The sequence below is a fragment of the Mobula hypostoma genome, chromosome 8, assembly GCF_963921235.1.
Source record: "Mobula hypostoma chromosome 8, sMobHyp1.1, whole genome shotgun sequence".
Taxonomy (NCBI): domain Eukaryota; kingdom Metazoa; phylum Chordata; class Chondrichthyes; order Myliobatiformes; family Myliobatidae; genus Mobula; species Mobula hypostoma.
Window position 1 is genome coordinate 140654061 of NC_086104.1, and position 14474 is coordinate 140668534.

At 41.0% G+C, this 14474-nt stretch overlaps 1 protein-coding gene across 4 annotated transcripts in view; it reads left to right on the top strand.

The window, feature by feature from the left end:
* Positions 1-13574, top strand: part of LOC134351014 (rho GTPase-activating protein 25-like) — a 100256-nt gene extending 86682 nt beyond the window's left edge. For all 4 annotated transcript variants that reach the window (XM_063056975.1, XM_063056976.1, XM_063056977.1 and 1 more), the window contains exon 11: positions 11915-13574. In XM_063056975.1, coding sequence (XP_062913045.1) covers positions 11915-12116 — 202 coding nt within the window. In that variant the 3' untranslated portion in view covers positions 12117-13574. The remainder of the gene's footprint in view (positions 1-11914) is intronic.
* The last annotated feature ends 900 nt before the right edge of the window (positions 13575-14474 follow it).

Sequence of the window (14474 nt, forward strand, 5' to 3'; positions counted from 1 at the left end):
GGTGGATGGTGGGGTAAGTGGTAGAAGCAGATGGCAGGGAAGCTGCGTGGCCTCGGTCATAGCAAGGACAAGGCCTCAAGCCGTGGTATCGTCTATTTACGGTTGACCAGGAGAGAGGTGTTGGTCAGCACGCTTCACCGGAGTGCCAGAGGGCAGTGTGGCATGGCGTCAAAGCTGGAATCAGTGCTGCTCCCCTGTGCTTACTTGGCAGAAGACAAGCCATATTGTGTTTAACTGCAGACTGCTGCAACATTCATGGACTCAGACTCTTGGATTATATTCTTTTTTGTGTGACTGATATCTGTGCTTGTGATCTTATATGTGCTATATGTGCCTTGTGTCATGTATGACTTTTGGCTCTGTGTTTTGCATCTTGACCCCAGAGTAATACTGTTTCATCTTGCTGTATTTATGGATATTCATGTCTGGTTAAATGACAATTAAACTTGAACTTGAAATGTTTTACGCCCCAAACCAGACTCAAGACCTCTTTGTCAATCTGTGCATAACTTTTCTCTGCAGAGGTAAGGCAATGTGATGCAAAGGCTATGAGGTATTCACTCCCATCACTCATAGCATGTGACATGATTGCACCTACTGTATACCATAAGGTGAGACATCACAGGCAAGCTTCACTGAACAGTATGGATCATAATGTGTAAGTACAGTGTGCCTGTTATCACCATTCCATTTGTTTTTTGGAAAGGCACCTTAAAATGCTTTGTCCATTTCCATTTCTTCCCGATCTATAGTATTAAGTTCAAGAGGTGAAGCACAGTAGGCAGGTTTGACGGGAACCTGCTATAATAATTGACAAATCCTAAAAAGGTCTGCAACTGTGACATGCACTTTGGCCTTGGGGCATCCACCACTGCTTGAATTTTCTCAGCAAACTTGTGTAAATCTTGTGTGTCAATGGTGTCACCACAGTAAGTGATGCTTGGTTTAAAGAATTCACACTTGTTGCATCATGCTCTAAGCCCATAATATTCTCATCTTTTTAACACAGTTTCAGGTTTTGGAGATGTTCCTCATCATCCTTACAGATAAAAATGATGTCATCCAGGTAACATTGAGTGCCTAAACAGCCTTGAAGCACCTAGTCCATAGATTTCTGCCATAGTGCAGGTGCAGATGCCACTGCAAAAGTCAGCCTATTATAGTGATAAAGCCCTTTGTGAGCATTTATGGTGAGAAACACTTCAGACTCTTCTTTTTGCTCCATCTGTAGGTAGGCCTCAGCTAGGTCCACTTGCTGAAGTGCTTTTCTCCAGAGAGGTTTGCAAAGATATCCTCTACCCTGGGCAGAGGGTATTGACCTACTTTCAGTACTGCATTGATAGTGACCTTAAAATCACCACAGGTGCTAACAATTTTACCCTTGATGTGTTTGAGTTTTCCAATGCCATCCTTGAACACTGCTGTTGCATCATTCAACACACATAAAAGTTGCTGGTGAACGCAGCAGGCCAGGCAGCATCTCTAGGAAGAGGTGCAGTCGACGTTTCAGGCTGAGACCCTTCGTCAGGACTCCCTGAATCGGCCTGAAACGTCGACTGCACCTCTTCCTAGAGATGCTGCCTGGCCTGCTGCGTTCACCAGCAACTTTTATGCGTGTTGCTTGAATTTCCAGCATCTGCAGAATTCCTGTTGTTGCATCATTCAGTACCTTTCTTAACTCGCTTTTAATTGACTCTGTTGCAGGGTCTGTGGCATGCAAATGGTGGATAGATCTCCTATCAATTTGTAGTTGTCACAGACAATCACAACCCCACAATGCTGGCCCTCCTGTTTTTACCGCATACAAGCCCAATGTGGCTTGTAGGTTGTTATATTTCTCTTTTACAAATGTCACTCCCACAGGAGTTATCTTTTCTCCAGTATAAGTTCTTAGTTGGATATCCACAGGTCCAGTTCAGTATCTTTAAAATGCTGTTCAAACTCATTTTGTAGAATGAGTGAAACAGTTGAACCAGTGTTCAATTCCATTTTAATTTGCATCGGCTATTTCATTTACTTGAAATAATGATCCATTTGCTCCATATACAATATCCAGTTATGCCTTGTGCAATCGAACGTGTCTATCTTTCTGAAGAAGCCGGTCATTTCTGTTTTTTTATATATCAATGATAATAATCACCCAGTACTCACTGTTTATGAATTCGTGAATGTCTGTTCTCTGCCTTTTTTTAAACTTGAACGTCTCTGTCACTTCCCAAAGAAGTATTTTTTTTTTAACTCCAACGTTTCTATAACTTCAACAGGTGGGTAGTTGGCTCGGGTTCATTTAAAACTTCCTTGTCACCGCCATTGTGTTTTGTAACTCCAAAACATAAAACCAATTGAAAGGAAAACTTGGAGCTGGGAATAAATCCTGCATGTTTCATTTTTCTTTCGTGAGCTGTGCACTTATGAGGTGGTGGTATAATGACATAAACCATTCATGTAGTTTTACATACAACCCTTAATGAATTATTTAAACAAACAAAGAATGCTTAATCAAGCAATATATTTACAATATTACTGAAATATTAAATACACAACAAGTAGAAGCTTAAGCTCTTAAAATTTGTCAGTTTCCAAAGCCTGTGTGTACATACAAGTTTCCACAATGGTTTTCAATGGTTATGAGTTGCCACAGGATCTTCTGTAAGACTGTCTATCGTAAGCATTCTAGTGTGGGAAAGGAAGTGGAATTATGTTGAAATCACACTTAAAATTATGAGGCTGTCATGAGTATGGTTGCCAAGCTAAAATATCACTTTAAGTAGTTAATTCTTTATGGTTTTATGGTCCAGAACCATTCACCTTACTGAAGTAAAATGCAAGGTTTGTACTTATACAGTGCTGTCCACTGCCTCATAAATTACTAAAATTCTTTTAAGGAACTTAAGTTCTTTGTAAATGCTTTCACTCTTGTAATGTAGGAAATGTGGGGAAAGTTTACATGTGTGATACACTTTTTAGCAACCAAGGGGCCACATGGTGCAGACTTCAGTTGTAAAAGGAACTGTCACTCATCACCTAGAGCTGGCTTATGGTAAATAGCACTGCAATAACAAGAAATGTCAACATAAATCTTCCCTTTCTATCCATGAGCTTCACATATCTGAGAACATGACAAATGCAACCTGCATTAATATAATACTCATGTCTTAATTAAAACATTTCCCAGAGGTGATTATTGAACAGAATTTGTCAATGTGTTACATAAGCAGACAATAGGTCAGATAATCGAAGTGTGGTCAGAAAGGTTTAGGTCGCTATTAAATGAAAATAAGTTTAAACGTGTGGGCACGTGGTCAAGTGGTTAAGGCATTGGACTAGCTACCTGAAGGTCGTGAGTTCGAGCCCCAACCGAGGGAACGTGTTGTGTCCTTGAGCAAGGCCCTTAATCACACATTGCTCTGCGACGACTCTGGTGCCAAGCTGTATGGGTCGTAATGCCCTTCCCTTGGACAACATTGGTGTCGTGGAGAGGGGAGACTTGCAGCATGGGCAACTGCTGGTCTTCCATACAAACTTGCCCAGGCCTGTGCCCTGGAGAGCGAAGACTTTCCAGGCACAGATCCATGGTCTCGCAAGACTAACAAATGCCACATCAAGTTTAAACCTCAACATCTGAAGCTGCAACTGTTCATTGATGAACTATGAAATGTGAGGACCTTGAAGGGATCTGGAAACACTGAATGAAAATTTTACTGAAGTTTGATGTCAAATGGCAAACTTCACATCCATCACATCCATTTAGATGGTACATTTGACATCAATCTTCTATTAAATTAGATGGTACACTGAGTTTATCATCAGTCCTGTTCAATGGTACATTGCGCACCTACTGAAAAGTTTGCTAAATAATGCACTGTGTGTCTCCACAGTCCTTTTAGAATGTTTCTATCAATTCCATTAGTTGGTGCACCATCCTTTCAGAAATTACACTACCTACTATCAATCATTTGTTCACTGTGGATCTACCATCAATAAGAATTTCAGGTTGTATACAGTATATATGTAAAATGAAACCCTTTGAACCATTTGAATACTGTAAAAGTGTGCTGTGTACATCAGCTATTACTGGTTCCAGATAATATACTCTGCAGGTATCAGTTCTGTTAGATAATCCACTGAGGATCTACTATTGGTTATGAGTTCTGTTAGTCCTGTGGTTAGTTCTGTTATGTGTCTATCATTAACCCTTTGGTTAGTGCAGTTGTGTTTACTATCAAATATTTTACACAATATATCCACTATCAATACATAAAGTTGATGTACAGGTTGTCAGACTTCAAACCAGAGGATAACTAAGCACCCTACTATCAGTCCTGTTGGATGGTGTACGGTATGTTTGCTTATCATCCCAGGGAGTGTGCACTCCAGCTCACTGATATTTTCAACGCTTCACTTATCCAGGCTACTGTCCCCACATGCTTCAAATTAACCACCATCATCCCTACACCAAAGAACCCTGCACCTTTAGAACTCAATGACTACCACCTGATGACACTGATGTCATAGAACATAGAATATAGAATAGTACAGCACAGTACAATGTTGTGCCGACCCTCAAACCCTGCCTCCCATATAAGCCCCCACCTTAAATTCCTCCATATACCTGTCCAGTAGTCTCTTAAATTTCACAAATGTGTCTGCCTCCACCACTGACTCAGGCAGTGTATTCCATGCACCAACCACTCCCTGAGTAAAAAACCTTCCTCTAATAACCCCCTTGAACTTCCCACCCCTTACCTTAAACCCATGACCCCTTGTATTGAGCAGTGGTGCCCTGGGGAAGAGGCGCTGGCTATCCACTCTATCTTGTATACCTCTATCATGTCTCCTCTCATCCTCCTACTCTCCAAAGAGAAAAGCCCTAGCTCCCTTAATCTCTGATCATAATGCATACTCTCTAAACCAGGCAGCATCCTGGTAAATCTCCTCTGTACGCTTTCCAATTCTTCCACATCCTTCCTATAGTGAGGCGACCAGAACTGGACACAGTACTCCAAGTGTGGCCTAACCAGAGTTTTATAGAGCTGCATCATTACATCGCGACTCTTAAAGTCTATCCCTCAACTTATGAAAGCTAACACCCCATAAGCTTTCTTAACTACCCTATCCACCTGTGAGGCAACTTCATGTCAATCATCATGAAGTGTTTTGAACAGCTGGTAATGGCACACATCAAAAACTGCACTCCTACCACATTGGACACTTGATTACTGACAGAACCCCTCTACGACAGATGCCATAGCATCTATCATGCGCCTGGCCTGACACACCCAGAAAACAAGGACACTTATGTGAAAATACTGTTACTGGATTTAATTTTGGCATTCAGTACTACTGACTTTGGTAGGGAAACCCTTGATCCTCGGTCAGAACGCACCACTGTGCAACTGGGTGTTGGACTTCCCAACCAAGACTTCAGATAGTCAGAATGCAGAACCGCTCCTCCCTCCACATCATCTTTAACACAGGCGCCCCCAGGGCTATGTGCTGAGCCCACTGCTGTGCACTCCGCTCACACATGGCCAAACACCTCAGGCCATGAGGTGTTAATATGATTATCAAGTTCACTAATGACACGATAGGGTTGGGATTCATTATCAACAATGAGACAGCCTACAGAGAGGAAGTGGAGGAGCTCAAAGCCCGGTGGTTAGCCAAATAACCTCTTCCTCGATGTCAATAAGACAAAGGAGATGGTTATCAACTTCAGGAGAACTCGCACCACTCACACCCCGCTTTACATCGGCAGCACGGCAGTGGAAACTGCAAGCAGTTTCAAACTCCTGGGAGTGCATATCCCACACAACTTCTCATAGTCTCAGAATACATGCTGCACAATCACAAAAGCTCACCAACATCTCCACTTTCGCGGAGGCCAAAGAGAGCTGTACTATGCACATCAATCAGTGAGTAAGTCAGTAAGGAACTGATTGTGGACTTCTGGAAAAGGAAGTGGTGGGACCACACACCAGCCCTCACTGAGGGATCAGCTATGGACTGTTTCAAGTTCCTGGGTGTCAACATCCCTAAAGATCTAACCTGTAATTGCATATTGATGTAGTTGCAAAGAAGGCACAGCAGCTGCTATATTTGAAATTTCTACCGATGTACCATGGAGAGTATCCTAACTGGTCGCATCACCATCTGGTATGGAGGGGCCACTGCACAGGATCGGAAAAAGCTGCAGAAAGTTGCAAACTCATCCAGCTCCATCATGGGCACTAGCTCCCCAGTATCCAGGACATCTTCAAAAGAGGTGGTGCCTCAAAAAGGCAGCATCCATCACTAAGGATGTCCTAGGACATGCCCTCTTCTCATTGCCACCACGAAGGAGGAGGTACAGAAGTCTGAAGCCACGCACTCAACGTTTCAGGAACAGCTTCCTCCCCTCCAGCATCAGATTTCTGAATCGATAATGAACCCATGTATACTACCTCATCATTTTTTTTCTATTTTTGCTTTCTCTTTGCAGTACCTATTATATATATTCTCATTTTGATTCAATAATTCAATACTCATGACCTTCTACAAATGTGCAATAGAGAGCATCCTAACATGCTGTATCACTGCATGGTATGGAAACTACACACAGCGGACATGAGGGATTTACAACGGATCACCGGTACCAACCCACCTGCCATCAAGGACATATATAAACAGAAAGGAGTCAGAAGAAGGCCAGCAATTCCACCTCAGCCACCCTGTCCCACTCCCATTAGGGAGGAGGCTTCATAGCATCCATGCCAGGACCACCAGACTCGAGCAGTTACTTTCCCCAAGTAGTAATGCTGATCAAGCCTCCTCCCACTAACCCTACCCCACATCCCCAACAGCACTACTTTATTATTTCCTGTCAGAGTCACCTTATGTACAGACACTCCTGTCTAGCATCAACTTACGGACATACAATCAATCAATGTATATAAGCTATATTATTTATAATTACTGTATTTTCTATTATTGTGTTCTTTATCTGACTGTGTTTTTTGTGCTGCATTGGATCTGGAGTAACGATTATTTTGTTCTCCTTTACATTTGTGTACTGGAAATAACACTAAAGAACCTTGAATCCACACAATGTGCGTATATATCATAAGTGTATAAGATGATGAGAGGCATTGATCGGTGGATAGACAGAGGCTTTTTCCCAGGGCTGGAATGGCTAGCACGAGAGGGCACAGTTTTAAGGTGCTTGGAAGTAAGTACATAGGAGATGTCAGGGGTAAGTTTTTTACGCAGAGAGTGGTGAGTGCGTGAAATGGGCTGTCAGCAACGGTGGTGGAGGCGGATACGATAGGGTCTTTTAAAAGACTCCTGGACAGGTACATGGAGTGGAGCTTAGAAAAATACAGGGCTATGGGTAACCCTAGGTAAGGTAAGGCCATGTTCGGCACAGCTTTGTGGGCCGAAAGGCCTGTATTGTGCTGTAGGTTTTCTGTGTTTCTATGCTGTGTTAGGTGGTACACTGAACATCGATTGCCTATTCTTTTGGATGTTACATCACATTTTTACGACTATTTTTATAGGATCATCACAAAGATATTGTCTACATATAATGTCTGTCTGATGGTGCCCTGCTTATCTACAATCAATCTAGTTAGATGGTTCATTTGAGTCTAGTCTCAGTCTTGGTACATGGTGTTGTGTGTCATTGTGAATATGGTTAAAAGGCTGTTTCAGGGTACATTATGTCTACATTAGACAAGTCTACTTTATAAGGTGTTGTATTTGAATGCGCGCAGTATATGGAATAAGGTAGATGAAATTGCAGCACAGTTGCAGATTGGCAAGTATGATGTAGGCATCACTGAAACATGGCTGAAAGCAGATTATAATTGGAGGCTTAATGTCCAAGGACACACATTATATCATAAGGGCAGGCAGGAAGGCAGACAGGGCTGACAATATTCTGATGATAAAAAATGAAATCAAATCATTAGAAAGAGGTTACATAGGGTTGGAAGATGTAGAATCATTGCAGATAGACCTAAGGAACAACAAGAGTAAAAAGACCCCGATGGGAATTGTATTCAGACCCCCAAACAGTAGTAAGAATGTGGCCTACGAAGTACAACAGGGGATGGAAAATGCATGTCAAAAGGGCAATGTTACAATAGTCATGGGGGAACTCAATATGCAGGTAGATTGGGAAAATTAGGCTGTTGCTGGATCCAGGAGGGGGAATTCCTAGGATGCATATGAGATTGCTTTTTAGAGCAGCTTGTGGTTGAGCCCACTATAGGATCAGCTATTCTGGATTGGGTGTTGTGCAATGAACCAGTATTGATTAGAGACCTTAAGGTAAAAGAACCCTTAGGGGAAAATGATCAAAATATGATCAAATTAGAATTTAGAGGATTGGGAAGCTTTTAAAAACCAAAAAAAGGCAACTAAAAAAGTCATTAAAAAGGTAAAGATGAAATACAAAAGAAAGCTTGCCAATAATATTAAAGAGGATACCGAAAGTTTCTTCTGGTACTTAAAGTGTGAAAGAGAGTTGAGAGTAGATTTTGGAGCTCTGGAAACAATGCTGGAGAGGTAGTAATGGGGGACAATGAAATGGCGGATGAACTGAATAAGTATTTTGCATCAGTCTTCACTGTGGAAGACACTAACAGTATGGTGGAAATCCAAGTGTCAGGGGTCATTAAGTGTAAGAAGTTACCATAACTAGAGAGTTCTTGGGAAACTGAAAAGTCTAAAGGCAGATAAGTCACCTGAACCAATGATGTACACCCCTGAGTTCTGAAGGAGGTGGCTGAAGACATCGTGGAGGCATTAGTAATTATCTTTCAAAAATCACGCGATTCTGGAATGGTTCTGGAAGACTGGAAAATTGCAAATGTCAAACCACTCTTCAAGAAGGGAGAGTGGCAGAAGAAAGGAGACACCAGGCCAGTTAGTCTGACCTCAGTGGTTGGGAAGATGTTGGAATCGATTATTAAGGGTGAGGTCTCAGGATACTTGGAGACATATGATAAAATAGGCTGTAGTCAGCATGTTTTCCTCAAGGGAAAATCTTGATTGATAGACCTGTTGGAATTCTTTGAAGAAACAAGAAGCAGGATAGACAAAGGAGAATTGGATGATGATGCGTTCTTGGATTTTCAGAAGGCCTTTGACAAGGTGCCACAAATGAGGCTGCTTAAGAACTACAAGCCCATGGTATTACAGGAAAGATTCTTGCACAGATAAAACCGGCTGATTTGAAGGAGGCAAAGAGTAGTGTTCCACAGGGCTCTGTACTGGGACTGATTCTTTTTACATTTTATGTCAATGATTTGAATGATGAAATTGACGGCTTTGTTACAATGTTTGTAGACAATATGATGATAGGTGGAAGGGCAGGTAGTTTTGATGAAGCAGAGAGCTACAGAAGGACTTAGACAGATTAGGAGGATAGGTAAAGAAATGGCAGATGGAATACAGTATTGGGAAGTGCATGGTCATGCACTTTGGTAGAAGAAATGAAAGTGTTGACTATTTTCTAAATGGAGAGAAAATACAAAAAACTGAGGTGCAAAGGGACTTGGGAGTTCTTGTGTGGGATTCCCTAAAAGGTTGATTCTGTGGTGAGGTAGGTAAATGCAATGTTAGCATTCATTTCAAGAGGACTAGAATATAAAAGCAAGGACGTAATGTTGAGACTTTATAAAGCACTGGTGAGGCCTCACTTGGAGTATTGTGAGCAGTTTTGGGCCCCTTATCTTAGAACGAATGTGCTGAAACTGGAGACCGTTCAAAGGAAGTTTCACAAAAATAATTACAGGATTGAATGGCTCTTCATATGAAAAGTGATTGATGGTTCTGGGCCTGTGTTCACTGGAATTCAGAAGAATGAGGTGTGACCTCATTGAAATGGATCAAATGGTGAAAGGCCTTGATAGAGTGGATGTGGAGAGGATGTTTCCTATGGTGGGAGAGTTTAAGACCAGAGGACACGGCCTCAGAATAGAGGGGCTTCCTTTTAGGATGGAGGTGAAGAGGAATTTCTTTAGCCAGAGAGTGGTGAATCTGTGGAATTCTTTGCCACGAGCAGCTGTGGAGGCTAAGTCTTTATGTATATTTAAGGCAGAGTTTGATAGATTATTGATTGTTCAGGGCATGAAGGGATATTGGGAGGAGACGGGAAATTGGGGCTGAGAGGAAAATTGGATCAGCCGTGAAGAAATGGCAGAGCAGACTCGATGGGCCAAATGTCCTAGTTCTGCTCCTATAGCTTATGGTCTTACTTTCAACTCTGCTGGATGCTATAAAGCATGACTACAATGAATCCTGTCAAATGGTGCATTGTGTCTGGTCCCAGTCTGAATATATGGTTACGCACATCCACAATGACCATTTAAATGGGGTACTATGTGTCAATGGTCAGTGCTTCCTCACAGTATTGTCTACCATCAATTCTATTGGATAGTACACTATTTGCATAGTTAGATGGTGCATCGGGTGTGTTCCTTCAATACTTTTCAATGGTGCTGCATGTCCTATCAATCCTGTCAGATTGTGCCTTACATATCTAGTCCAAGTTTTATATAAGATAAATGTTGTCTATTACCATTTGTTAGATGAGTAAATGCATTTTTACTGTTAAGTATGTTGAATGGCAGACTGTGAATATGCCTTTGAATCTTTTATAAGATGCACGATATCCACCATCAGTTCCAGTTGGATGATACACTGTGTATTTTCTATCAGTTTTGATGGTTCTTACACCAGGAATCTACTATCAATCCTATTAAATAGTGCACTGTGCACATCCTATCAATCCTGTTAGAAGTCACACTGTCTATCATTAAACCTATTAGGTAATGAACTAGGAAGTCCCTACAAAGGAATGTGAGAGGATTATTGGGGTCTCCCTACCCTTCATCGGGGACATTTATCAGGAGCGCTGCATATGCAGGGCCCTTAGCATTATTCAGGATCCCACCCATCCATCCAGCATCCTGTTTGACTTTCTACCATTAGGCAGGAGGCTCCAATGCATAAAAACAAGAATGGTCGGGATAGGTAACAGTTTCTTCTGTCAGGCTATTAGGCTTCTGAACTCCCCGCTGCATCACATTCAAAGTACTGCTGGTTAATCTGGTCCTTACCTTGCAATATTTAATTTACGTACTTTGGTTTGTTATTCATGCGTGATTCATCTGTAGATTTTATCCTTACTTTCATAAGTTATCTTGTACAATGTGTGTTATGTGTACCACTGTGATCTCCTTTCTATATTCTACATTATGTGGTTATATACATTATTTACATGTATTGTATATGGTTAAATGACGATAAACTTGACTTACAATCCCATTAACTCGTACAGTTCATTTCCAGGTTAATTATGTTTAATGGTATATTATTGGTCTGTAATAAGTGGTCAACATTGACTTGCATATCCACTATTAGATCCCTTTAGTAATGGATTGTGTTTACTATCAATGAATTTGTTCCTGCTCTTTGCATTTCTGATCAATCCTGTTATGTGACCTGCTGTGCATCTACTATCAATCCTGTTAAATGGTGCACTGTCAATTAGCAATTCTGTTTTAGGGTTAACTGTACTATCACTCCTGCTAAATGGTGTATTGTTTCTACCATGAAATCTTTTTGATGACACACTGAATATCCATTACCAATTGACTTAGATGGTACTCCATGTACTGTATCTACTTTTAATACTGTTTGCTAACCCATTGTGTGTCTATTGCATTATCAGTCTTGCTGGATGGCACACTATGTGTGTGCAAAATGGTGCCTGCACGACAAATGCCAATTGCCTTAGATATTTCATTGTGCATGTATACTGTGCTGTCAATCCAATTGGCTAGGCTGGAAATTTTGAAGGTTGGTTATAATTAAAATGATTCACATTTTGATGGCATTTACAAAATTGATACATTTTTATTTGCAGTGTTCTAACAGAGAATTATGAAGTCTGGGCCAAAGTGTTGCGACTCAACCAACAGATAGAGGAACATAAGAAGCTGTATGAAGCAATGGAGGTCAAGCTCCGTGACACCACACGTGCACTAGAAAATGCTGAGAAACGGAACCTTGAGCTGCAGAAGGAACTGAAGGGCTCCTTTCAGGCAAAGAATGAAGCCTCAGCTTAAATCTCCAATAGTCACTGGACTTGGGAACTCCTTCAACAGGGCTGAACCGATTGTTTGTAAACAAGTAAATAAAAATCTCACTTTTACTTTTCTGCCGCCAGTTTATCAAGGTGGTATGACATTATACATGGAATTATTGGAGCAATAATTCTGCAGAATTTCATGTCGTAGATTGACATAAGCTACTTGCAAATGTTTCAACATTTGGGCAGAATGTTTCCTTAAATGTTTCCTAACAGAGATGTGGATGGCTCTCTAGAATGGAACAGGGCTAAGTAAATTCAGTATTGTTCATTTGGCATACCCTTCATATTTCTTCTTTCCCTCCTCATTTTCTATTTGCTGCTGCTTCAAGATATCAATTGGAATCAGTTTGAGTTTCCACAGCATGTTGATCTCCCCCATGACTGCCTTCAAACTGCTCAATATCTACAAATGTGTTATATGGGATCGCCTCTTATTAATTATTGGGAAATAAATGGTCTTGTCTTTGATTCTGTGATAAATAGTCTTCCTAACCACCAATTCTATTCTATCAACTGTATGAGGTTGAAATAGACAAGCAATGTTATATCTGAACCTGAAGTGAGTTTCTGATCACATATCCTATGGCTCTTTCCACACCCATATTATCTCCTACACCACCAATGCCACAGCAGTTTGTCAGCTGTTAAAACCATCCTATCTGCTTTGGAACACCCTTAAAAAAAATTCCAATGTACTTTTGCCTAGCTGCCCATCAAGTCACTCATTTCACTTAAAAATTCTCATCTTTGTTTTCAAACTCCAAGGTGTTTTTTTTGTTTCCTTGCCGTCTTCTCCAGCCCTACCACATTTCAAAATATCTTTGCTCCTGCAATTCTCTCCTTCCACACTTCCCCTATTTTAATTACTGCACCAGTGATGGTTGTGCCTTTAGCTCTCAAGCTTTAAGTGCCCTGAAATCTACTTATAGAACCTCTCTGTCTCTTCTCATATAAGATGCTTGTTCAGGTCTTCTTCTTTGTCAATCAGTCCATTTTCTCCTTGTGATTCTCATGTCAAATCTTCTTTGGTAATGCCCTTGTGAATCACAATGGGACGGTTTAAGAATGCACTATGCAAATGGTTGTATCTTTATAAATTGTACATATAACAAATGTTGTTGTTGACTGCTGTGAAGAAATAGCTAAATTTATGTAAAGACTTACTCAGATACATCAACTTGATAAATGATTTCTAACAGTTGCCTCATGTGGAGTGAAATGTGTATGACTTGCTTACTAATCTTGCACAAACTACCACCAGAAAAATAACTTGAAATGAGGTACATTGTAACTGCTACAATTGGTTTGATGGATCTCAACTACATCTGCTTTATTTTTGTCATGCCACTTTTTGAGCCTATGGTCAATAGAAATAGCTTGCTCCAAACAGTCAAAAATAAGCTATCACTATACCATCAAGTGGCAGGAAAATACATAGGGAAATGATTGGCCTTGGTCTTTCACAAATAAAAATAGAAGATGAGAAAAGATCTAGTGCTTTTCTGGCATATATGACAAATAAACTCTTCTTGGGCCTCCAGCTGGGTACAGATATCAATCTTAACTGACATTTCGATGGTAAACTCTGTTATCTTCATCAGGGATGATGCCTAGGTATGTCTAGTCCGGTGGTACATGTACCTCCATCGTCCATCACTCCTGATTGGTTAGTCCTCATCCAATCAGGTTCCCACTGTCCCACCGTATTTATAATTGAATTCCAGTTCTTACTTAGAGTGGGACCTTCATCTTTGTTAAAATTCTTTTCCTTTAGTTTTATTTCAAAGGCTTCTGTCACCAGGTGGTCACAAAACCCATTGGCACGGCACAGTAGCTTTGTGCTGTTGAAGTCAATTCTATGGCCATTTCAAATGTAATGTTCTGCTACCACTGCTTCCTCTTGGTAACCCAAACCAATACACCTCCTATGCTCCTTGATGCAGGTTTCCACCACGTGTCCCGTCTGGCCAATATACGCTGCTTCACATTCACAGGGAATCCAGTAAATGTCAGTCATCCTGAGTCCCAGGTCATCTGGGATAAGCTGCAATTTGAACTTCCTTATTGGTTTGTGGATGGTATTAATCTGGTATTTCTACAGGATTCTGGCGATCCTTCCAGAAACCGAGGAAATATAGGGTAGACGGAATTTTAACAAAGACAGTGGTCTCGCTCTAAGTAAGAACTGATATTCAATTGTAAACAAGGTGGGACAGTGGAAACCTGATTGAATGAGGACTAACCATTCAGAAAGAACCGATGACGGGAGTATATATACCACCAGACTAGACATGACTAGACATCATCCCCAATGAAGATAGCAGGATTTGTC